This window comes from Plecotus auritus, assembly GCF_963455305.1.
Source record: "Plecotus auritus genome assembly, chromosome: 3".
Lineage (NCBI taxonomy): Eukaryota > Metazoa > Chordata > Mammalia > Chiroptera > Vespertilionidae > Plecotus > Plecotus auritus.
Genome location: NC_137772.1, coordinates 152,292,087 through 152,316,997, shown reverse-complemented (window position 1 = coordinate 152,316,997; position 24,911 = coordinate 152,292,087). Strand labels below are relative to the sequence as shown.

The 24,911-nt window shown below is 35.8% G+C and overlaps 1 protein-coding gene across 8 annotated transcripts in view; it reads right to left on the bottom strand.

Annotated features, from left to right (window-relative positions):
* OSBPL8 (oxysterol binding protein like 8) overlaps positions 1-24,911 on the bottom strand; it is a gene marked incomplete at its 5' end in the record, with an annotated part of 187,587 nt that overhangs the window by 20,574 nt on the left and 142,102 nt on the right. For all 8 annotated transcript variants that reach the window (XM_080658900.1, XM_080658896.1, XM_080658897.1 and 5 more), the window contains 11 exons: positions 1,321-1,457; positions 3,606-3,695; positions 5,444-5,541; positions 7,617-7,715; positions 11,932-12,028; positions 14,088-14,186; positions 14,458-14,539; positions 17,653-17,837; positions 18,430-18,667; positions 21,834-22,005; positions 23,301-23,385. In XM_080658900.1, coding sequence (XP_080515026.1) covers positions 1,321-1,457; positions 3,606-3,695; positions 5,444-5,541; positions 7,617-7,715; positions 11,932-12,028; positions 14,088-14,186; positions 14,458-14,539; positions 17,653-17,837; positions 18,430-18,667; positions 21,834-22,005; positions 23,301-23,385 — 1,382 coding nt within the window. The remainder of the gene's footprint in view (positions 1-1,320; positions 1,458-3,605; positions 3,696-5,443; positions 5,542-7,616; positions 7,716-11,931; positions 12,029-14,087; positions 14,187-14,457; positions 14,540-17,652; positions 17,838-18,429; positions 18,668-21,833; positions 22,006-23,300; positions 23,386-24,911) is intronic.

Here is a 24,911-nt window from a genome sequence, read left to right as displayed (position 1 = left end):
TCCACTGAGCCAAACTGGTTAGGGCCCAAGTATTATTATTATTTTTTAATGTTTCCCAGGTGATTTTAATGTGCAGCCAGTGTTGAGAACCACTGATTTACCAAAAAAAAACTACTGAAATAAAATCTTTTCCCCTACTAAAGTTTAGTTTTATATCAGAAAAATAAAAATATAGTATCTATATTCCACTAATCTGGGAAGATAGCATGTTGGGACTGAACGAACAAAGGCTTTGGAATTAGACTTGGGTTAAATCCTAGATCACTTCTTGGATGTGAACTTAAAGTTACTTACACTACCTCAGACTGGTTTTCTTCATCTTTAAAATATGTTAAATTATGTTCTCACCTCAAAAATTACTGTATGCCTTGGCAAAACTTCACTCTAAATGAAGAGCATCATGTGGTTATAGCTGAAACAGAATTTTAGGACTTGTGCATACATATTATTCCATCTTCGACAACCTCAATTTTAAGCGTAGAAGGAAAGTACACAAACACTTGAATCATTTAGAGAGTATGATAACACATGTGAGTTTACTAAACTGCATAATGTGTATCAAATACTCAGTATAGTGTCTTTTACACAAACACCCCCTTTGAACACAAAGAAATATACTGTAGTAAGGCTTGGCTGGTGTGGCTCAGTGGTTGAGCATCAACCTATGAACCAGTAGTTCACGGTTCAATTCCCAATCAGGGCACATGCCTGGGTTGCGGGCTTGATCCCCAGTGCGGGGCATACAGGAGGCAGCTGATCAATGATTATCTCTCATCATTGATGTTTCTATCTCTCTCTCCCTTCCTCTGTGAAATCAATTAAAATATATTAAAAAAAAAAAAAAGAAATATAGTAAGAATAAAATTGGATAATGTGTATACAATATATTTGGTTTAAAAGTATTACAGATCTAGCTATCAAGAATTTCTTGACTTTAAGAGCAGAAACTATGGCCTTAATTATTACCTAACTAATGCAAGTCTGCACATGCAATGGCATTATTCATGTATTTTTAAAAAATGAAACAAAAGTAGATTTTGTGCCACATCCTTCACCTAGAGTTCTATATGCCCTACCTACGTTAGAAAACAGCTGCCAAAGAATCATTAATTAGTCCCATAATTGTATGTAAAAAAACCTAGAAGTTCTTTTGACATTCACATAAACTAAAACAGAATCCTGCCTGCCACATGCCACAAATATTAAACTATTTTGCTGAATTAAAATATAATTGAAGGCAGAGAAAAATGACTACACTTTTGAGGGATTAAAAATATACTCTTTATCATCATGAAATTAGCTGAAAAATGGTATACTTACTTCTCTGATTCAAAGTCTCCCTGCTCTTCAAATTTTACAGTGTGCCTTATTAATCTCCATTGCTTAATGTCTGGTGTTGGATTCCAGAAAACCTCTGAATTATCAGTCTTTTTGTCATTAATAAAAACTTCACTATCCTGTATTTAAAGAAATGAAACAGCAATGTGGAGAATTATCTTTATTTAAAAAAAAGATTATACAATATAGCAATATAATAATAATATGTACTGATACTTAATCCCACAGTTAAACACATTTTTAAAAAAATGTAACTACCATTTTTCTAAAAACCCCAAATCTTTCCTCATTTTTATAAAAACACTAAAGTTAAATATGTAATACTAGAATTTTAAAATCTGATTGAATACACAGGAAGTTCATGAGATTTCACAAGTTTTACTTAATAAGCAAATTTCAAAAAAGTATATGCAAAGCCTTACCAACCATCTCCAAATTGCCACAGTGGATCATAGTGTTTGCTACAGCTACAAGGAGATGACTATATACACACCCAACATATATAGAAAAACCTGAAAGAGCCTTTCTAAGCATTAAAAATTTGAGCACAATTTAAAAATTTTCATTTTTTGAAAAACTTTTTATCGTTTTTCCAAATGCTATTCAGATAGAAGTAAAATTTAAAAAAAATATATTTTTATTGATTTCAGAGAGGAAGGGAGAGGGATAGAGATAGAAACATCAATGATGAGATTGGCTGCCTCCTGCATACCCCCCCAACTGGGGATCAAGCCTGCAACCTAGACATGTGTCCTGACCAGCAATTGAACCGTGACCTCCTGGATCATAGGTCGACACTCAACCACTGAGCACCACCGGCTGTGCAGACAGCAGTAAAATTTTAAAATTACAGAGAACCCTGTGGTTGAGTTTATAGATCCAGTTTCATTTTCTTACATTTCTTATAATTTCCTGCTTATTATAATACATAAAATACTCAATGTTCACAGTGAGAGTGCACCTAGGCAATGGAATGGTATGATCCTTTTTATTCAGTTAAGCTTCTCTTTTTTTTTTTTTTTTAAATATATTTTATTGATATTTTACAGAGAGGAAGAGAGAGGGATAGAGAGCTAGAAACATCGATGAGAGAGAAACATCGATCAGCTGCCTCCTGCACACCCCCTACTGGGGATGTGCCCGCAACCAAGGTACGTGCCCCTGACCGGAATCGAACCCGGGACCCTTCAGTCCGCAGGCCGACGCTCTATCCACTGAGCCAAACCGGTTTCGGCAAGTTAAGCTTCTCTTAACAAAAATACATAGATGTGAATTTAGGTCAACAGTGAAGTAAATAAAACCATTGCCCTCATATACGACCATAGCCTTTCCATGTTCCTGAAAAGGAAATAAAACTCTAATGGGAAATGCCCCATCCTTCTAGGTGAGAGTCAGTATACTGCTGTAATAAAAGCAGAGTCCTGGAGCCACAGTGCTTAGGCTGGAATTCTCACTTCACCACTTACTTTCAGCAAATTTTACACACACACACACAGACACAGACACACACACACACACACACAGACACACACTCTGTGTGTATATATATATACAATTTTATTTATATATATATATATATATACATATATATACATGTATATATGTGTGTGTGTGTATATATGTGTGTGTATATATATATGTGTGTGTGTGTGTGTATATATATATATATATATATATATATATATATATATATATATATATTTAAAATTGATTTCAGAGAGGGAGAAGGATAGAAACATGAATGATGAGAGAGAATCACTGATTGGCTGCCTCCCACACACCCCCTACTGGGGATCGAATGAGCAACCTGGGCATATGCCCTTGACTGGAATCAAACCTGGGACTCTTCAGTCCTCAGGTCAACGCTCTATCCACTGAGCCAAATCGGCTAGGGCAGCAAATTATTTAAACTCTCTGTGCCTCAGTCTCCTCTGTAAAATAGGGACAATAACAGTAACCACCACAAAGAACTATTATATTAAACATTAAATGAGTTAATATGAGGAACATTGATAAACAATGCAGTGGATAGTAAGTGACATATATAAGTGTGAGCTGGTTTTACTGATTTAAACTTTTGGAAAGATAAAATATGACATACAACTAGATATTGTTGGTAACAGAGCAACACCAAAATATTTGTTAGAGTGAAGCTTATGTTAAATAGTGATGGTTTTAGCAATGGAATCAGTGAGTTTATAAAATGTGATTATTAATTCTTTTCCATAGAAAATGCTTTTGTTAAGCTAAAACATAAAAATACTTACCCAATGGCCTTCCAAAGTAGCTAAGACTTCTTTTCCCAGTTTAAGTTTCCCTGATATTTGGTTAACACAGTCACTATTACCTAGAAATGGCTTTTAAAAAAGAAAATGTTAAATAAATATTTTGCTTTTAACTTATATTTAGATACAATGTGACAAAAACAATAGGAAAAGTAACTGCATAGTTACAGTGCTGTTGAAGGCACAAATGGTGAAATACTGACTCAAATTTTGGTCAGAAATGTTCAATAAAAAGAAATTTGAAGTTGTTGACTTGGAAAAAAATAGCTTAAAAAAATGAGACTACATGAAGTTCAAATAAACTTACTGAGAAAAATCAAACTGATATAACTGACAAGTCCTGTGCTCTCTCCTGACTCAGGACAGTATTCTATCAATGTTGCAATAGATGAAGCAAAAATAACTCAGTAAACCTAAAGGACTTAACTCATCTATTAAAAGAAATAACACCCTCTCCTTCAAAATAAAACAGTAAAATAATACCCAAGCAAAAATACCTCCAAAAAATAAAATTAGAGGAACTACACTTTGAGTTACTATGTTGCATTACTGATGTTTCTCCTGACAAAATTTTGGTGCTCCAGTCTAATCGTTAAATATATCATAAGTTACTTAAGAGCTCTTTAGTCATGATTTTCAAATATCGTTATCACCATACAAACAAAAATTTATTAAGATGAAAAAAATAAAATGAAGGACATTACATCAAATAACATTTAAAAGAGATCCTTTTTATTAGTGAAAAGTTGCTGGTCAGCTGGATATCAACATGGGAACTATTAATAAGTATTAATAGTTCATAGAAATATTTTTATCTGAACATAATGTACTATCTTACACCAACCACTGACAATGTGAAAGGCCTTAAATTTCCCTTTCACTCTAAGGCAGACAGGATTTTCCAAAGATTATCTCAAGCATATCTATCCTTCCCCCTCCAGCCCACAATCTCTTCCTCAATGATGCCCTGCCATCCTCCCAGTGAGAAGTGGAATCTACATCCCTTCCCCTTGAATTTGGGCAGGTTTATAACTCTTCAATTAATAGAGGGTGGTGGAAGTGATGAAATTTGACCTTTGAGGCAAGGACGGAGATGCAGCTTTCTCCTTGCTCACAAGAACACTTGCACTTGAAACCCTGAGCTGCCAAGTGGTTAGTCTGATTTTCTTGAAGCAGCCAACTGGCTGTGAGGAGGACAGGCTACATGGAAAGGCCGCATATACAGGTGTTCAAATTAGCAATCCTAGTCTTTCAGTCATCTCAACCAGGCATCAGACATGTAACTAACTGATGGGCCTTCAGATGGTTCTATGCCATAACTGTGGTCACTTGTAGTCTGCAAGTCTTTCTAACTCAAGCCCCAGACATTATGTGGCAGAGATAAGACACTTCCAATATATTCTATCCAAATTCCAAACCCACAGAACCCCTAAGGATCAAAAAGAGGTTGTTTTTAAGCTTGTGGTTTTAGAGTAAATTGTTAGGTAGAAATAATAACAAACTCTTAGTGTACACAGCTATAGCTCAAGCAGATACATACTTTTTTGGTATCTTGTGAAGCAATACTTTCATTTACTGAAAAACTTCTATCCATTTATTTCTTAGATTTCATCTCTTATATAATGCAAACCACTTTATTAAAATAAAAAAATAAAAAATGATGGCTTTGTAGTGACCTGGATCTTCAAAGACTGCCCTTTCATGAATGCTGTGTTATTATACTTAGTCTTTAAGTTATAAACTAAACTGTGTTCTTTTTTTAGTATTCATATCACAGCTCCTTTTTTATTAGGTGATACGTCCTCTCATTCTCTACTAACCTTTAGTTTAAATTCAAGTACTGCACTGTATCCAGTTTTCTGACATGTAATATTGACTGTTCCACCAAGCTCCAGTGTCATTGTGCCATAAAGAATTCCTAAAGAAAAAACAACAACAATTTTGACAGAAGGTTGAAGAGAGAGACACTGGCTAATAACAAGCAGAGCTTTAAAATCTAATTTCATTCTAGGGGAAACTAAAAATGCAAGGGTACTCCATCCCACTCAGTAACAATTTATAATATACATATAAAGTTAGTTCTATAGGATTTGAATAGATAATAGTTGATCCACATTATCTATAGATTCTACATCTGTAGATTCTACATCTGGATATTCACAAACACACCAAAATACATTAGTAACCTCCAAAGCACTGTTGCAGTCATTCATGGACATGGGCAGAGTGTTGAAATTTTGAGTTGTTATTTGTTCTTGGAACAAGCTGTAAGGCAGTTTAAAATACTCACTTCCAAGAGGGGAACAAAATATGCAAGGCTTCTCATTCTTACTGGGTTATGGAATGCTAATTTTGTAAAACAATGTTCATTTCCAAAAGGGGAACATATTATGCAAGGCTTCTCATTCTTATTTGGCTATGAAACTCTAATTTTGTAAAACAAAGTTCATTTCCAGGAGGAGGCAAACTATGCAAGGCTTCTTATTCTTATTTGGTTATTTTGTAAAACAAGACTAGTGATTTGGGGAACACATCTTAGAAAAGACAAAGGGTAAAAATAGTCATTATTTCCTATGCTCATTCACTAAAAGTTATAATCTCTTCTTTCTTTCATGCAATAAAAACAATGCTATGAAAAAATTTCCCCCTGTTGCTAGTTGAGTATGGTATTGGGTACTTACATGAAATACTTTATTTATTTCAAATGATATAAAATTTAAAAATATATTTATCAATTGATTTCATAATTCAATTCATGTCTATTTCAAGAACCACACATGAAACTTTAAGAATTATCTAGCTATTGGCCACAGGTTGGCCGTTCTTGTACTTAGTACTAGATTCATGGTACAGTAGATGGGAGTCAACAAGCATAGAGTTTATTCTCAGTTCTCACTAACTAGCTTGTTTGGCCTTGGATAAGATTCTTAATCCTTCCAGTTTTCTCCTCTGTGAAATGAGGTCACATGAAATAATTTATATGTTTTCATGATCAGTTCCTAAAGTACAGGATCATTACCAAAAATAGTTATTTTTAAGAAATGGGTTGGGCCCAGCCGGTGTGGCTCAGTGGTTGAGCATTGACCTATGAACCAGGAGATCACAGTTTGATTCCCGGTCAGGGCACATGCTCAGGTTGTGGGCTCAATCCTCAGTAGGGGGCATGTAGGAGGCAACCAATCAATGATTCTCATCACTGATGTCTCTCTCTCTCTCTTTCCCCCTCTCCTTTCCTCTCTGAAATCAATTTTAAAAAAAAAGGGTTGGAAAGGAGAGTATAGATAATGACCAACCTGAGTGGTTAGGCTGATGCCCTATAGCACAGTGGTGCAGACGGCAGAATTTTGACTCTGCCACATTCTATCTATGTAGTAGCAGACAAAGCTCTTTTTGTCTCATTTTCATTGCCCATAAAATAGGGATATTACCTACTTTACCAGTATAAGGGCTGCTGGAATGACTGAGTTTATAAATATAAAGTGCACAGAATAGTTGGGTGCCTGGACTATTGTAAACAATAGTTATTTTAATATCTGTATCTGTACCCTAAATAATGGGGGAAAAATCATAATACACTAACTTTTAAGAAATTTCCAAATGAGGATGCGAAAAAATTTTAAAGGACTTGGTACACTGAAAAACAATTTATTAAAATTTTAAAAAGGGTGGTAGTGCAAGATGATGAAAATCACTTTTGAGGATTCTGAAATAATGGGTAGTTTCATCAATTTTAAAACCTGCACTTAAGGCAAATGAAATTCTATTATTGTAATCAGCCTCTTCCAACTAAAATATGTGTTCAAAAAGTCCACTGTAGATTAATTCACCACAGAAATATTCAATATAATTGCAATAATCTTATGTATCTATAACACAAGGACACTTTAAAACAAAAGACTGACTTCATCAATCTCAAAACATAACAAATTATAGCACATACATTAATTTAAAATGGTTTTAGGAATATCTTACTCAAGTCTGGGAAATATTTACCTTTACAATGAGCATATGGCATTGTCATTACATAATCTTCACCTCTATTCAAGAAAGTTAATCGTGCTTCTCCATCTAATATTGCAGATAATGAGTTTCCTGAAATAAATAACATTTATTAAATTTCACAAAACTAATTCAACCAATTCAAAACAAATTAAATATATTTCAGACACCTACCAGACATCTACAATGGAATGTCTTAAAAAATAAAAATGTCTCACAATCTCAATGTGCCCAAACACATATTTGTTATTTTATATCTGAAATATATCTGATCTACATTTTCATTCTTATGAGTACTTTTAAAAGTGCTTATTTGTTAATTTATATGAGACTTTTAAGAAAAATCTTAAACATGTAGATTATGCAAAAAAACACTATTTCACTGTATAGGTTAATTTGTTCAATTTTTAATAAAAACATTATTTCTTCTGTAAGTCGCATTACTTAAGTCCCGAGCTTTAAGTTCTTTTGACATAAAAATGCTATAGAGCCCGGCCAGTGTGGCTCAGGAGTTTTGGGCTCAATCCCCAGTAGGAGGCTTGCAGGTGGTAGCCGACCAATGATTCTCTCTCATCATTGATGGTTCTCTCTCTCTCTCTCTCTCTCTCTCTTTTTCCCTCCTTCCCTCTCTGAAATCAATAAAAAAATATTTTTTAAAAATGCTATAGATACTTTAGAAAAATAAAAATATACATAACCCATAATCCATGCAATCAATGATAAAATTTCAGGATATTTTCTTCTAGCTTTTATCTCATATGTATTTTTCTTTTTCCCCATCATCAGTTTTATTGAAGCATAACAATCCTATATTATAAAAGGCTAATATGCAAATTGACCAAACGGCAGAATGACGTGCACTGACCACCGGGGACAGACGCTCAATGCAGGAGCTGCCTCCTGGTGGTCAGTATGCTCCCACAGGGGGAGTGCCGCTCAGCCAGAACCAGGCTCACAGCTGGTGAGTTCAGTGGCCATGGCGGGAGCCTCTCCCGCCTCCATGGCCGTGCTAAGGTTGTCTGACTGATGGCTTAGGTCTGCTCCCCATTTAATATTGGGGAACAGGCCTAAGTTGTCAGTTGGACATCTCCCAAGGGCTCCTGAACTGCGAGAGGGTGCAGGCCCTAACTGCCCTCCCCTGCAGGCCTGGTCACCCCTAACTGCCCTCCCTCCCCTGCAGGTCTGGTCACCCCCCACAACTGCCCTCCCCTGCCGGCCTGGTCACCCCCAACTGCCCTCCCCAGCTGGCCTGATCCCTCCCAACTGCCCTCCCCTGCTGGCCTGATTGCCCACAACTACCCTCCCCTGCCGGCCATCTTTGACTACATGGGGGCAGCCATCTTGTGCAAGGGCGTGAGGGTCAATTTGTATATTATCTCTTTATTATATAGGAAGTTGAGAAGTATATCCTCCTCTCCTATTTTCTGTAAGAAGTTGGATAAAATTGGTATTTTTCTTCCCTAAATATTTAGAACTCAAGACATCTGGGCCCAGAGTATATCTTTAAAGGAAGATTTTAAATCACTAATTCAATTTTTTACATTGATTTAAGTATTACATTTTTACATTTATTCTTGGGTCAGTTTTGGTAACTTGTGTTTTTTAAGGGATTTGCCCATATCAATCTAAGCAGTCAAATTTATCAGTATAAAATTGTCCATAATATCTCCTTATCATCATTTCAGGGTCTGTAGGATCAATAATTCTGCTCATCTATTTCTGATCTTTATTCTCTTTTTATCATCAATCTAAAATCAGCCCTTGTTTGATTTTTGTATTGGTTTTCTACTTTCTACACTGATGTCTACTCTTTATTATTTCCTTTCTTCTACTTACTTTAAACTCAATTAGCTTTTTTTCTAATGTCCTAGGGTAAAAACTCAGATCACTGATTTAGATCTTTCTCCTTTTTCAATTTAAAATTATAAATTTCCCTCTAAGAACTGCTTTTGCTGCATCATACAAATTTTAATGTTATATTTTCATTACCATTTAGTTAAAAATATTTAATAATTTCTCTTGTGATTTCTTCTTTGACCCATGAATTTAGAAGTGTGTTATTTAATTTCAAAATATTTGGAATTTATCTTGATATCATTTATTTCTAATTCTCTTTCATTGAAGTTACAGAACATACTCTGTATAATTTTCAGCCTTTTGAAATTTATGGAGAGTTGTTTTATGGTTAAACACATGGTCTAGACCAGTGACAACACCATACATGTACTTGAAAATAATGGGTATGCTGTAACTGTTGATTGTGATGTTTTAGAAATGTCAATTATGGTAAGGTGGTTGATAATGTTCTTCACGGTTGTAAGCCATTTATCCTATAGTCAGATTAGGAGTGTGGATGGAAGGAGGGTGCAATGGGGAGGGAATAACAAATATATGTAACCTTCAGAAGAAAACAATCACCATCTAAAACAAACATAACATAAAAATAGGCAAAAAATAAACCTAAATAAAACTAACATTAAGGGAAATTAAAAAAATATCTTGAAGAAAAGAAAATCATGTTCCTGGACCAAAAACTACTATTAGATTTCCGTGTCATAGACTTATCTATGGTTCTCCACCTATTCAAATAACCAAAGATTAGATTTCTGTTGACATATTTGATCTTTCCTATTTTACCATAATTATTTTTTCTTTCAAGTTTAAAATTTAATTTGTTGATTTTTCTCCATTTTAAAAACCAAATAAAAGCTTTTAAGGTTATATATTTTCTACTAGTAGATAGCTGTGGCCATGATTTGTTTGTTTAGATAGTTACAGTTATTAGATTAAGGTTTCTTATTACAACTATATTTCTTTTTCCCCTTGTACTTAACAAAAGCTTTTTTGGTATGTTTTTGGGTCCAAGGTTAAATGTTGTTACTAACTGATGCTGAACCAAGTATTCTAATTGTACTTGGATTCTTTCTCTCTCTAGTCAAAGATCAAAATAAAAAAACGAATCCCTTGGGTACATTAAGATGGAACAAAAACCTTAGTAAGGGTTAAAGGCAAAAGAAATACATTATGCACTAAAAGGGCTACCATAGTGGGCAATCAATTATTCAGTTTTTTAGTAAGTGGTGTTTGGGATAAATTTATACATATGGAGTATATATCCTATATAATAAAGAGGTAATATGCAAATTGACCCTCACGCCCTCGCACAAGATGGCAGCCCCCATATGGTCAAAGATGGCCACCACAAGATCGCCAGCAGGGGAGGGTAGTTATGGGCAATCAGGCCAGCAGGGGAGGGAAGTTGGGGGTGACCAGGCCTGCAGGGGAGGGAGGGCAGTTAGGGGTGATCAGGCCTGCAGGGGAGGGCAGTTAGGGGTGACCAGGCCAGCAGGGGAGGGCAGTTAGGGGTGACCAGGCCTGCAGGGGAGGGCAGCTAGGGGGGACCAGGCTGGCAGGGGAGGGCAGTTAAGGGGCGACCTAGGCCAGCAGGGGAGGGCGGTTTGGGGGGACCAGGCCTTCAGGGAAGGGCAGTTGGGGGCAAGATCAGGCCGGCAGGGGAGGGCAGTTAGGGGTGACCAGGCCAGCAGGGGAGGGCAGTTAGGGGTGACCAGGCCTGCAGGGGAGGGCAGCTAGGGGGGACCAGGCTGGCAGGGGAGGGCAGTTAAGGGGCGACCTAGGCCAGCAGGGGAGGGCGGTTTGGGGGGACCAGGCCTTCAGGGAAGGGCAGTTGGGGGCAAGATCAGGCCGGCAGGGGAGGGCAGGTGGGGGCGAGATCAGGCCGGCAGGGGAGAACAGTTGGGGGTGAGATCAGGCCGGCAGAGGAGGGGAGTTGGGGGCGACTGGGCCGGCAGGGGAGGGCAGTTGGGGGCAATCGGGCGGGCAGGGGAGCAGTTAGGTGTCAATCAGGCTGGAAGGGGAGTGGTTAGGGGGTTACCAGGCTGGCAGGCAGGCGAGCGGTTGGGAGCCAGCAGTCCCGGATTGTGAGAGGGATGTCTGACTGCCGGTTTAGGCCTGTATCTGTGGGATCCCTGTGGGATCGAGCCTAAACCAGCAGTCGGACATCCCCCGAGGGGTCCCAGATTGGAGAGGGTGCAGGCTGGGCTGAGGGACACCCTCCCAGTGCACAACTTTTGTGCACCGGACCTCTAGTATATATATAAAATGAGGCAGATATCAATTTATGATTGGACAAAGGAAAACATTATAAAAGTCATTATCCAAGTAAAAATGACACTTAAAATGACATAAAAATTCCTTACTAAAAACATCTCAAGACACCATGTAAATAAAAGCTCACTAAAAAATACTACCTCCCAGAAAATGGTGGCTACTGAGACAAGAGGAAACTCACCATAGAACTTGGACTTAGCCAGGATACTACCACTAATGCAAAATCCGTCCTTTCGGTTACTAACATAAAAGGCAGATATTGGTGGGTGATGGGACACCTATTGAACACAGGAAAAAAACACAGAATTTATTAAGAATATTACTGTACTATTATCAAAAAGTCAAGTTTTAAAAACACACTCTAATAATAAGAAGAAAGATTTGGTAAGTAGTAAAATTAAATATTGATGATTATAGTAATCAGCCTCTAAGATGTCTCCCAAGGAATCTCACCTCCCAATATGCAAATCATTAGGTGGGCTCCTCTTCCACTGTACCAAAGTTGGTTTATGTGGAAGTGATAGCATGTCACTTCTGAAATTAGGTTATAATGCAGCACCTATCTTGATGTGTGTGTCTCTCAGATAATCAGCTCTAAAAAGCCAGCTTGCATATTGTGAACAAACCAATGGAGAGGGCCCATATAGTGAGGAACTAAGTCCTATTGTCAAAAGCTATGTGATGAACTTGAAAGTAGAAACTTCTATCCCACTTAAGCCTTCAGAGGATTGCAAAGCTGGATGACATCTTGACGCAACCTCTGAAGACCCTGAGCCAGAATCACCCAGCTAAGGAGCCCCAGATTCCTGAACCTCATTGTATGAGGTAATAAATGTTGCTTAAGCCATTAAGTTTTGGCAGTAATTTGTTATACAAAAATGGATAACCAGTGGCGATTCTTCATATAAATTATGAATAGCTATAGAAAACTAACAAAAACTTTGACAAATATATTATTTTAATCTAATATTTTAATATATATATATATATATATATATATATACACACATACATACATCTTATGCTTTCTGAAATGAGACAAAGCTAAAGTCAATTAAACTCTTCTCAAGCTTCTCAATTTAGAGAAGAATTATAGTGAACTAAAATGTAAGGTGTTCTAATCATTAATTTAAAAAGTTAATACAGATATGTGGTTTCAATCTGAGGGATATATTAAAATTTCTAGGGAAGAGGAAAGTTTTACAAATGCCACATGGTCTCCTCATCCTCCTTACAATACAGGTGAGAATTACTATAATAAGGATCCACTGTTATTGAAAGATAATATCACATTCGTCAGGTTTGTTAGGACGGTTTGTCATCATGTACATTAACAATCATGAATATAGGTGGACATAAATTTAAATTAATGAAAGATTAAAACTAAGAAGTATTCTGACTGCCTACTATGTGTACAATAAAAAGAGATGTATTTTGGGGAGGATATACGTTTAAGGAGCTAACAATTCAATTTTGGAAATAATTATTTTATAAAAAGTGTTAACAGCTTAATGGATAATCACAAAATAAAATACAGGAGGAGTCTGAGGAGAGAAATAACTGGGAGCTGTAGCTATTTGGACCAAGAAAGATGAGCAGGTCAGGGTTTATTTAGATGAAGTATGGCAGAGAAGAAATATTGGGATAGAAGAATTAAATTTAAAAATACTAAGGCAAAAAAAAAAAATGTAATATTAGGTTACCTAATTCTGAATGTACAAGTTTGACTACTTTGAAAGAGCTCAGAAAGGCATATAATTTGAGGTAAATTAAAAAAGATATGGAGGACCTTAAATGCCACACAAATGGTATAAATTTGATTTAAGAACTGGGGAAATAGGGAAGAATTCTGGTAAAAGGATGGGGGGCAGGAAAAAAGTTATTTTTGTCACAGGATTCTATGGCTGAAATAGTAATAATTTTGAGTATGGTACTTAGTAGTACTCAGTACTAAAATGTAAAATGCTTACCAAATTTTCATTACAATGGTTAATCAACAGTGAATTTACTGAGTTAATATTTTCCAATAACTTCAGAATCAGTTTTGTTTCTTAAGACACATTTCTTTTTATTTGTTTAAATCCTCACCTGAGGATATTTTTTCCATTGATTTTTTTTTTTTTTCTTAGAGGATGGGAAAGACAGAGAAATATCAATGTGAGAGAAACACATTGATTGGCTGCCTCCTGCATATGCCATGACCTGGGCCTGGGCCGGGAGGAGCCTGCAACCGAGGCACGTGCTCTTGACTGGAATCGAACCCATGACCCTTCAGTCCGCAGGCCGATGCTCTATCCACTGAACCAAACCAGCTAGCTTAAGACACATTTCTAATACCTGTTCAGCAATATAAAAAGTTTTGCTGTTTGTTCTGGGGTGAATCCACAGACAACGAAAAGTCTCACCAAGTATAGGATTATAAGGTTTCTTCAGTCCCTAGGAAAAAAAACATCCAAATTTAAATTATAAATACAGAAGACTCAAAATAGTTCAAACCAGTCAAGATGGGTTTAGCTGTATTATGTAGGAGCTATCCTTATAAAATTTCACAGTAGGGAAATGAAATAAAGTTAAACGACTTCACTCACAATAAGTATTTTGCAATTCTGCTAACTCAAGACCTTGCAATGTAATTATTAATAAATAATCTATAGATAAAAAATAAATAACTCATATAAGGCTGAAAAAGGTAAAATATAAACATTACCTTTGGCTTTTTATAGAATCCTGACAAATACCATTTCACTACTTTCTTCAAACGGAAATAAGGATTTTCTTCAAGAGCAGCCCTAAATATCAAAATGGTAAACACAAAAATTTTAGAGACTTATATCACAAATTCTCCCTCATAGTTATTAAGTCAACAATTGAATATAAGATATGATTGAAAAGCATAATTCATATTTAAAATAGATGTCAAAAACAACCATGTACATTAGTTTGTAAGAATCAGTTTTTATAACCTGGTTACTTTTCTTCCCATTTTTCCTATTCTTTAACATGCTACCCAGGTCTTTGCTCAATTTGTTTTGAAAACTCTCCAAATCAAGATTTCTCAACTGGGTTTCTGCAGAACCTTTAATGTTGCTAGAGGTTCTGTAATTGTGATTATAAAAACTAAACACAGATTTTGAGATTTGTGCACTGTTTGATACCTAGCATTTGCAATAATGGGGCAATGGCCAAGCAACCTCATTAACAACTTCGTATGAGGTCTCCAGTCCCATATGTCAGAGAAGGACCATGTCCACTTGGGAATTTAGTCTATTTTCATTTGTTGACGTTAATTAGAGGAGGTCAACGGTAACTGGTCGGGGCTGTAGTACATGAAGGGAGGACAATAGGCTGATATCAGCCTATCCCGCAGCCTCCCTAGGTATAGGATTATATGCCTTTTTGTACAATGCCTTGTACAAAACACTGAAGTTTCAAATCACAAAGATGGAAGATTTAAAATAATTTAAACTAATAAAAAGGTTTTTAATCCCTTTTTAGCCTTCAACCTTCCCTATGTGCTATCAACTAATTTTGCAGAGTGAACAAACTCTACCAATATAACAGGTAATCAAAAAAGAATTTTCATTTTAAAGAAAAAATTTTTAGAAGTCCCCACTCAGCTACCCCCTTGCCTTTTTGCTGATGCAAAAACATTGCAAAACATTGATTGTATAAGTCAGAAGTGAATTCTACTGTGAAGTTAGTGCATCTGTTATTTATTTATTTATTTTACAATTTAACTATTTTTTATACTCTTTATCTTTAAGCATGTCTGAAGATCCAGTGTGCTGATTTTTGAAGATGAGGTGTAAGATGAAAGAGGCTAGAGCTATGCTTACTAACAACTATGCCAAGTTGAATGGTTGCACTTTTTGGGAGTTAACAATCCTCTGATTGCTCTCTTCCTATCTTGACTTAATCTCTCCTACTACAATATTTTACTTTATATTTTACAAACACATAGGACACACAGTTCAAAACTCAAAGCAATATAAAAAAAGTGTACATTAAAAAAAGTATACATGTCTTGCTATTGTCCCATCTTCCCCTGCTCTTCCTACTAGCTTTTAAAATATAAACAGTTTTCTTTAAGCATAAAGAAACCATCTAGTCTTTTTTTTTTTAATGTATTTTTATTGGTTTCAGAGAGGAAGGGAGAGGGAGAGAGAGACAGAAACATCAATGATGAGAGAGAATCATTGATCGGCTGCTGCCTGCACACACACACCCTCTACTGGGGATCGAGCCCCACAACCTGGGCATGTGCCCTTGAGTGGAATCAAACCAGGGACGCTCTATCCACTGAGCCATACCAACTAGAGCTGTAGTCTTTTTCTTTAAAAAATAAAAAGTACCAAGCTACACACATTCTTCTGTACCTTGCTTTTTTCACACACACACATATAATGCTAAAGGTCCCTCCTTATCAGTTTATATAGTTCTTCCTTATATGTAAAAGCACTAGACATTAATTAACTGTCAGCTGTGGCTGGACACTTGAGTTAACCAATCTTATACTATTATTACAGGCCCTGCTGAAACAACCTTGTATATACATGTCATTTTGCATATGCAGAGCTATATCTGTGGGAATTATTCCCAGAAGCAGGATTACTGAGTCAAAGGATTGAATGCATCTCTAATTCTGGTAAGTACTGCCAGGTCCTCTTCAAAGGCACTGTGCTAGTTTACCTCGCCCAGCAGCAGTGCAGGAGTGAATGCTGCACACAACCTTGGCAATAAAATAGTGTGTTGCCAAAAAGTGCAACTTTCCAATTTGAGAAAAATGGGCATCTCTCAAGATCTTATTGTGATTCACAGGAACCTTCTTCACACTCTAAGAAAAATGAATGTCTAGACAGATAAAAGAAAGAAATATAGTAAGATACAAGGCAGAACTGGGGCATTAAAGGTTTTGGACTTCTGGTCAATGTGATAAAAAATAGTATGTTATAGTTTGAATCTGCATTTTTCTTATTTTGTGTGAGGTATGTATGTTTAAGGACTAGTCATTTTAAACTAGTCATTTCCTCCACTCCTTTACTATTAGGATGTTGATCATTTTCAATCACTTTGTAAGAGCACTTTTCATTTTAGGGAGATAAAAAATTTGTGTATGATCTAATTTGCAAAAATCTCCCACAATTTATCAATGAGCTTTTGGTTCAGCTTATGATTTTGGCAATGTTTATTAATACAACTAACAGACTAATAATGCAACCAGTAAACTGAATACAGATATTGATGCAGGATCTAAAAATCAGGTCACAGGGCCAGAACTTAGAAACACAGTGCCTTGCAACACCACTGTAGCTGGAACTGGGGTGCAGGTAAAACTTGGAAACATACAAAGTTGCTGTCTTTTACTGGTTCTCCAAACAAGTATTGGGACAGAGGTGGACAATTCCTTCTATACCTCCTTTATGCCTGACTTCTTCAGAATCGGCTGGCAGGGACAAAAGCAAAGACAAAAGTGGTGATTTATGCCAAGAGCCAACAACTGGTGGGGCATTCTGGATCCGGAAAGCTGCACATGTCTCAAAGGCATGCAGAGAGGATAGGTATAAACAAAAGCACAAGCCACAGGGTGGGACCTGAACAGGGCTGAAGTGGGGAGAACAAAGAATGCCAACCGCCAATCCCTGTGTTAGGTCAGCAAAAGGTCAGGGATCCTGTGATAGCAGTGCTGTCGGATGAGGGTAAAATTCTTGTCCTCCTAAAGCTCGTGACCTCTCAACTCAACTGAAAACATCATACCAAAGAATTAAATATGTTTCTTACTTCTTAAGGTCAACTACAGAAGTGGTGAAGAAGAGAGTGATTATCTCATTAGAGCCTGATTTTGGTAAGGCATGACCACTGAATAGCAATCTGGGAAATCTCTAAGAAATAAGAATTTACTTACTCAGACAGAAAATCTGCATGATAGTAATAATCTGAAAGTTTATCCAGGAAGGAACGAGGTTCCAAAATAAATGTAGGCAGAACCACCCTGGACAGGTCCATACCAGGACGGACTTGTTTCAGCAGTGTCCAGATAAGGCTTTTGTTTTCTTCAGACACAGTTTCTGTTTGAGAAGCCTCACCTGCCTTCAGCAATTAACAAAAAATATTGAAATATTATATTTATTTCAGACATATAGATGTGTAGAAAAGACAGCTAATGTTGAAAACCAGAACTCTCTATCTGACCATTCCAAGCATTCTTAAAATGTGAAAACAAACCATTAAACAATAAGTCTATAGCTATAAAATTTAGGTAAAAAGGGTATTTGCAAAAGATATCAAAGTGAATGATATATACAAAGACTCTATTACAAAAATAGTATACTCTATTATAATATATTTACCTCTATGCACTTGCAATAAACAACAAAGTTATAAACTCAAATTTCCTGCATTTTACTTGTACCTGGCAATGACATCTAGCAGCATCCTATTTCAAAAGCAAACTTGAAGAAAATGTAAACTTTAAATTTAATAGAATATATTCATATTTGTGTAAGTAGTATATGTTTTTAGTTGTTTATAAATCCTGATATATTTCATATGTATACAACTTTTAAAATAAAGTAGGTATAGAAATATTCTTTTGGGAAAATAAGCAATAGGTCAAACAAATAATGTATTCAATTTCATTAGAATTCGAAAACCCAAATCTCTGAAAATCACAGACTTTTACCTCTCCGAGTTCCTCATGGCTCTGTTCAGTGTAGGTGGTCTCCTTTAGAGGCTCGACAGGCTCAGGTTCGATGTATGAGTCATCTTGCCTTTCTGATGTATCTGTGTCACTGTCTTCACTTTTCCCCATCACCTCATTGTCAGACTCATCATGCTCTTGATCATTTTCTTTATCGGATTTATCAGAATACATATCGTGGTCCTTAAAATGCTGTCGTTCAATTTCACTATCATTTAACCTTAAGGAAAAGAATTATTAGAAGGAAGAATAAAAGAGGTTAAGAATATTTAATTTATAAATAAGAATGATGTGTAACATTTACTGAGAATTTATTATGTGCTGGGCACCATTCTTAATGTTTTATATAGTTTTACTCATTTAATCTTCAAAATAACCATATGAGATTAGTAAATGGCACAGAGAAGTTAAGGAAAAATCTGGGGAAATGTTAAAGATGACACTGAACTCTTTGTCTCTCTACCACTTGAGGCTAAAATTGTCCAAAAGCAAAATTTTAGACAATCTGTTGCTGACTTTTTTTCTTAGTTTTGTAGTCATTATCACTGGAGTCAACCTCATTGTCACTTCTTGTCTGAAGGAAAACTTCAAGTTAAGATCATCAGATAAATTATCAAGTGAACTCAAATGAAGTTATGACTTTCCACCTGTAAAGGTCGCCAAAGTCACTCAAAATAAGTATAAGACAAGAAAATGTGAAAGGTAATAATTATAGCTACTTAATACTTAACTGATAAGATAATCGAGAAAAAAGTTCAAGGAGAATTGGAAATGAAAATATTAGTTTAAGGAAATAAACCTGTAACCTAAAATTGATATGCTCCTATAACCAACTGTGTTTATCCTAACCCCAAAGTGATTAGGGTCAATAATCTATACAAAAAAAGAATTTAAAAAACCTTACTTCCAGAATTAATTTTTTTAAAAAAACTTTTTATTTAGGAAAGTATCTGTGGGTTTCATTTAGCATAAAAATCTTATAGGGATGAACACTTAAATACTTTAAAAATGAATACATGATGCCATTATATACCATAGACATTTTAGCAATGCTGAGGTAATAACAGAGCAGAGAAGTCCTATTTGATTCCTATGTTAGTCTCCATTTTTCCAAAATCTTCATTTGTTTGGATTTTAACCAGATAATTTCTAACAGGAATTCATTTTTACCTGCATATTACTTTCTTTCTTTTACTTTATGATCATATATTTTTAAAAAGTAGTCTAAAATTGCTCTCCTTAACCTCTTACAATCTGGTCTCCACTCCCTTATATCAAGTGACTTGTTCCCTCAAAAGTCACTAAAGATGGCTTTGTTAACAAACCCAATGGCCTTATCTAATTTTCACCTCCTTTGACTTCTCTGCATTACTGAACTTAGATGATAATTATTTTCCTTGAAATAGTCTTAATGCGTGGGTTCCATGTAATTGTAGCTCTGCTTTTTAAGCTCTCTGATCCCTCTTATTTCTTCTATCCTTAAATATTTTCATCTTCCTTGGCCCTTTTTTATTCTATTCTCTCTCCTTTGGCAAGCTGCCAAATTTCTATTTGATTTCCAAACCCATGCATGCAGGAATAAGCTTTAGATCCATGTTTTTAAATGCTTGGCTGACATCATCTATGTCTAGGGACAACTGCATCTTCAACATGTATAATATTTAATAAATTATTATCTCCCAAACATGGTCTTTAGTTTTATTTTACCATCATCTTCCCTATCACTCAGGCATAAAGCTTGGTAATCTTTAACTTCACCAACTCCCTGTCCCTTACATCCAAGCAGATTCTCACCCCTCATCTCTGCATCATAGCTCACAGCTCATTTTCTGTCATGAAGCCAAAATGAACATGTTGATATGTTGATTCTACTTTTGCAAAAATCTGTTACATTGATGCTCTCCCTGATTCCCTAGAAGAATGTTATGTCTTCATCCTATAAATTCTCTTGATCCTGTATTACCCTCAAGCACGTCTCCTTTGGTTGCTTATGTTATTCTTTTCTTTCTACTACTTATTGCTGCCTGGCATTTTATAGGATTCAAATAAAACAAAACATCTCTTCAGGATCACATAGCTAATAAACTGTTACACTGGATTCAAATTTAAGATCATATCAGATTCATCTCCCTATCCAAAATTATACAGAAAAGTGTATAGTATCTTACACAGAAAACAGGCTCCAAATTTTTAATGAATAAATATGTGAAGCAAATGAATTGTCAAGATCCCCAAATAAGAGCATTTAAAGATTACCTGGTATTCAACAAAAACAATCAATGTTTTATAGTTGAAGAGCTTCAATGAAAAAATTTCAGGAAGAGGCCCCAACAAACATCCATTCCTATATAAATTGTGCTCCCACCCCCAATCTTTTCCCATTCAGGCTTTTGTTCTGAGGATTAAGATAAAACCCCAGATTATAATTCTGCAAAGAAAGGAGGTAAAAGGTCAGGTAATGGAAATTTTCAGAGAGTGAAGAAAAAGTCAAGCAAAAGGATAAGGGGGAAAAAAAAGTTCAGCTCAGGTTACATGGAGAAGAATAGCAGTCTAACAACTTTCAGGAGAGTAATCCAATGCCCATAGTAATAAGTGGCTGTAGAGCAGAAATTGAGCATTGATGCAAGGGAGGAAAAGGGGAAGTCTAATGTTTTTCCTACAAAGCAACAAAATAAATCTGAACCTCAACAAACCTCTGAACCTCAAGGAAAGTATTGTGTTTCCCTGAAGAAATTTTTTTAAAAATTAACTACTGTAAATGCTTCAGGCGATAAAACCAAAATAAGACACAGTTCTAACTCAAAGCACAATATCATAGGAGAATTCCACAAATACCAGAAAGAATTAAGTCAAGTACCATTACAAAAAAAAAAAAAAAAAAAAAAAAGTGCCATTAGAGAACAGCAATAGAAGGCAGGATATTTCATGGTTAGGAGGCATGAAAGTTGTTGCATATAACATTTGAATCAGTCTTAAAGAATACGTAGTCTTATGACAGGAGAAAAGAGCAAGGTAGACTTCCACATATGATATAATATTTGAGGTCAGTCTTGAAGAATACATAGTCTTTTGATGGGAGAAAAGAGCAAGGTGGACTAGAAATCATTCTTAATGAAGGGAACACCATGCACAAAGACAAGGTAGACAGCATGGTTGCATTTGGGAAATAACAAGTAATTCACATTAGCTAGGATCACAGAAATAACTTTCTATACCTCATCATAGTAACTAAACAAATCTTAAACCAGGCCTTAGACCATATAATCAGAAGAAGACAGCCAAGTTTCAATCCTACAAACACTACAAAAATTCTAGGCCTACCAATTAATCTAGTGAACAACATGGTCTCCAAAGTAGTTACCAAATTAGGGGCAATATCTACTTACTGGAAGTTGTCACCACTGTGAAGATTGTTAGCACGTAATAAGCCATACAAAGTCACATGTGTGCTCTCTGATGAAATGCTCAGGTCATGTTCCTTCCCTTCCCTGATCATTGTACGTTTAAGAAGACTAGAACATTTCAAAGCCAACTCCAAAGCATCCATCCAGCACCTTCCTAGAAGAACACAGATTCATAAGCAGTATAATTCAAGAAACTACACAAGCTAGCATCCATCTTAATGTAACACTGTTAGCCTTTAGACATACTATTATTTCTCTGAGAAACATGCACCGGAAAAGTTACTTTGAACATAAAGTCTTACAAGGATTTCTAAATGTGATTTTTCAGTTTACCAAGTGTTTTTTACATCCTAAGTATCTAGAAACTATTGGTAAATGAATAGAATATAGCACACATTGGTAAGTATACCTAGTGAAAATACATGTGTTTTATTTTTTAAATTTTAGAACATTAACATATAGTATAATTTGAAGGTACCAAAAAGGTACATAAAATATACTGAAGGGGTTATGTTTGTATTATAAACAAACTAAAAAATGTTTTGTTGGTAGTGGGTCTATTCCCAGGTTTAGCATCCATTTTACTCATATGTATAAAAAATTTTAAGTCAGGGAAATGCGTGTACAATACTGTCATTAACAGCCATATTAGTTAGTAGAAACATTATTAACTTTATTTTTTAAATTGAAATTTAGAACTATAATTAGCAGGAAAAAAATGTTACTTTCACTTAAAATCCACATATATTTGTTTCAGCATCTGCTGGAAATATCAGCCAAATAAAACACTTTCATAAAAAATACTTGTGCCTATGATAATTTAATTTTAAAAATAATCATTTGGTAAAAGTAAACTCTGGAAGGTTACAAGATTCCTTAGGCTAAGCTAGTCTAAACTATAAAATAAAAAAGTGCAACAGAAATCCATTATCAATTAGTAAAGTTTTAAAGTTACCTTGATTTCAAATAAGTAAGTTTTGCTCTCCCTGTATTTGCTTCAGTAATTATGTATTAAGTTAATAAGTGCTGAACAACAGTTTGTAATCAAATGTTTATATTTTTAAAAAATTGTAACAGTGTGTCTTAAAAATGTTAATACTTAGTGATAAAAAATAGTATTAAATGTACCTTTAAAATGATAAAACTTAATGAGTTACCACAGAGAACACTAACCAAATCAAGAAGGTGTTAACATGTCAGTGAAGGATAAAGAAGAAACTCAAGGCTGCTAATTCATCATTTAATTATCCAATGCCTCCTTCCTATCGGATTCCTCTGTTTTCTACCAAGTTAATGATATATTTGATGTTCTAAGTAATTGATGATTACAATACTTCTGCTGCAAATACCATATTAAAGACAGATTTTCCCAAAGGAAAACATACAGTGGAATATAAATAAACCTTTTAAAATGAGACCAAAATCCAATCCATCAAAACCTGTATTTACCATCTGACTCTGAAGTAGCTCGGATGATCAAGTAACTGCTAGGTAAGGGCTGAGTTATGGATCCAACTGCTTCACCTTTTGGACCCTTAAAATAAAAAAATAAAATAAAAATAAGCAAAATAAATGGCATATAGTATTATAATATCTTGACTTTATATTATCTATTATTATTGCTAACAATCTAAATTAGCCATGGATTATAATTTAAAAGCAAACAAGATTTAATTTCATTCTTCTTGAGAAAGCAAATGTTGAGTATTAAGGAAAGTTAATCTTTTCCAACAAATATACCTCCTTACCAAAAAATTGAACAACTTATAGTTATCATTAAACATTATTTCTGTACATTGTTCACACTTAAAGGAAAATCTAAAATTCACCATACGAGACAAAATTTTAATTTAACAGAGAATTTCCATCTCACATATGCTACTAGAAAAAAATACTTAATTTCTAGAACCTATAAAGAAACAGCTGGAAAGAAAAAAACAGCTGGAAATATAGCATAACTTATAAACAACAACAAAAAAAGAATTTTTACTAGGTCTAGGGAAAAATAAAGCTCCATTTATAAGCAGTAATATATATTTATTTATAAATATCAACTATAAAAGCTAATTTTAAAGCAATTTTATTGTTGTTGGCTGGGGTTGTTTTAGAAGTATACAACAAGAGCTCTACAGTAATTATCATCAAGGCTAATCTTAGGAGGACATAGTTCTTATTTGAAAAGAAAAATCTGAGGATTCAATTTAGAGTATAATTTTGATTGAAAAGCATAATTTTCAAGTTCTCAGATCAAGGAATAAAATGAACTTTAAAAAGTAAAGATGTAGAGTCAAAATTTAAAAATAGAAAAATCAATATGATTTTAACAAATCTTCTAAAATCTCTTGGGTATTTTCAAATAGTTTTATAATTTACTAGAGGCCTGGTGCACAAAATTCGTGCATGGGGGGGGGGTTGTCTCTCAGCCCAGCCTGCACCCTATCCAATCTGGGACATCCCTCTCACTATCCAGGACTGCTGGCTCCCAACCGCTTGCCTGCCTACCTGCCTGATTGCCCCTAACTACTCCTCTGCCAGCCTGATCGACGCCTAACTGCTCCCCTGCCGGCCCGATTGCCCCTACCTGCCCTCCCCTGAAGGCCTGGTCACCCCCAACTGCCCTCACTTGCTGGCCTGGTCCCCTCCAACTGCCCTCCCCTGCAGGCCTTGTCCCTCCCAACTACCCTCCCCTGCTGGCCCGGTCACCACTAACTGCCCTCCCTTGCTGGCCTGGTCTCCCCTAACTGCCCTCCCCTGCTGGCCTGGTCTCCCCTAACTGCCCTCCCCTGCAGGCCTGGTCACCACTAACTGCCCTCCCTGCTGGCCTGGTCACCCCAACTGCCCTCCCCTGCAGGCCTGGGTCCCCCCACCAGCTGTCCTCCCCTGCAGGCCTGGTGCCCGCCAACTGCCCTCCCCTGCTGGCCTGGTCCCTCCCAATCGCCCTCCCCTGCTGGCCATCTTGTGTCCACATGGGGGCAGCCATCTTGTGTGTTGGAGTGATGGTCAATGTGCATATTACTCTTTTATTAGATTATTAAATAGGATGAGACAGTTCCTAGAACC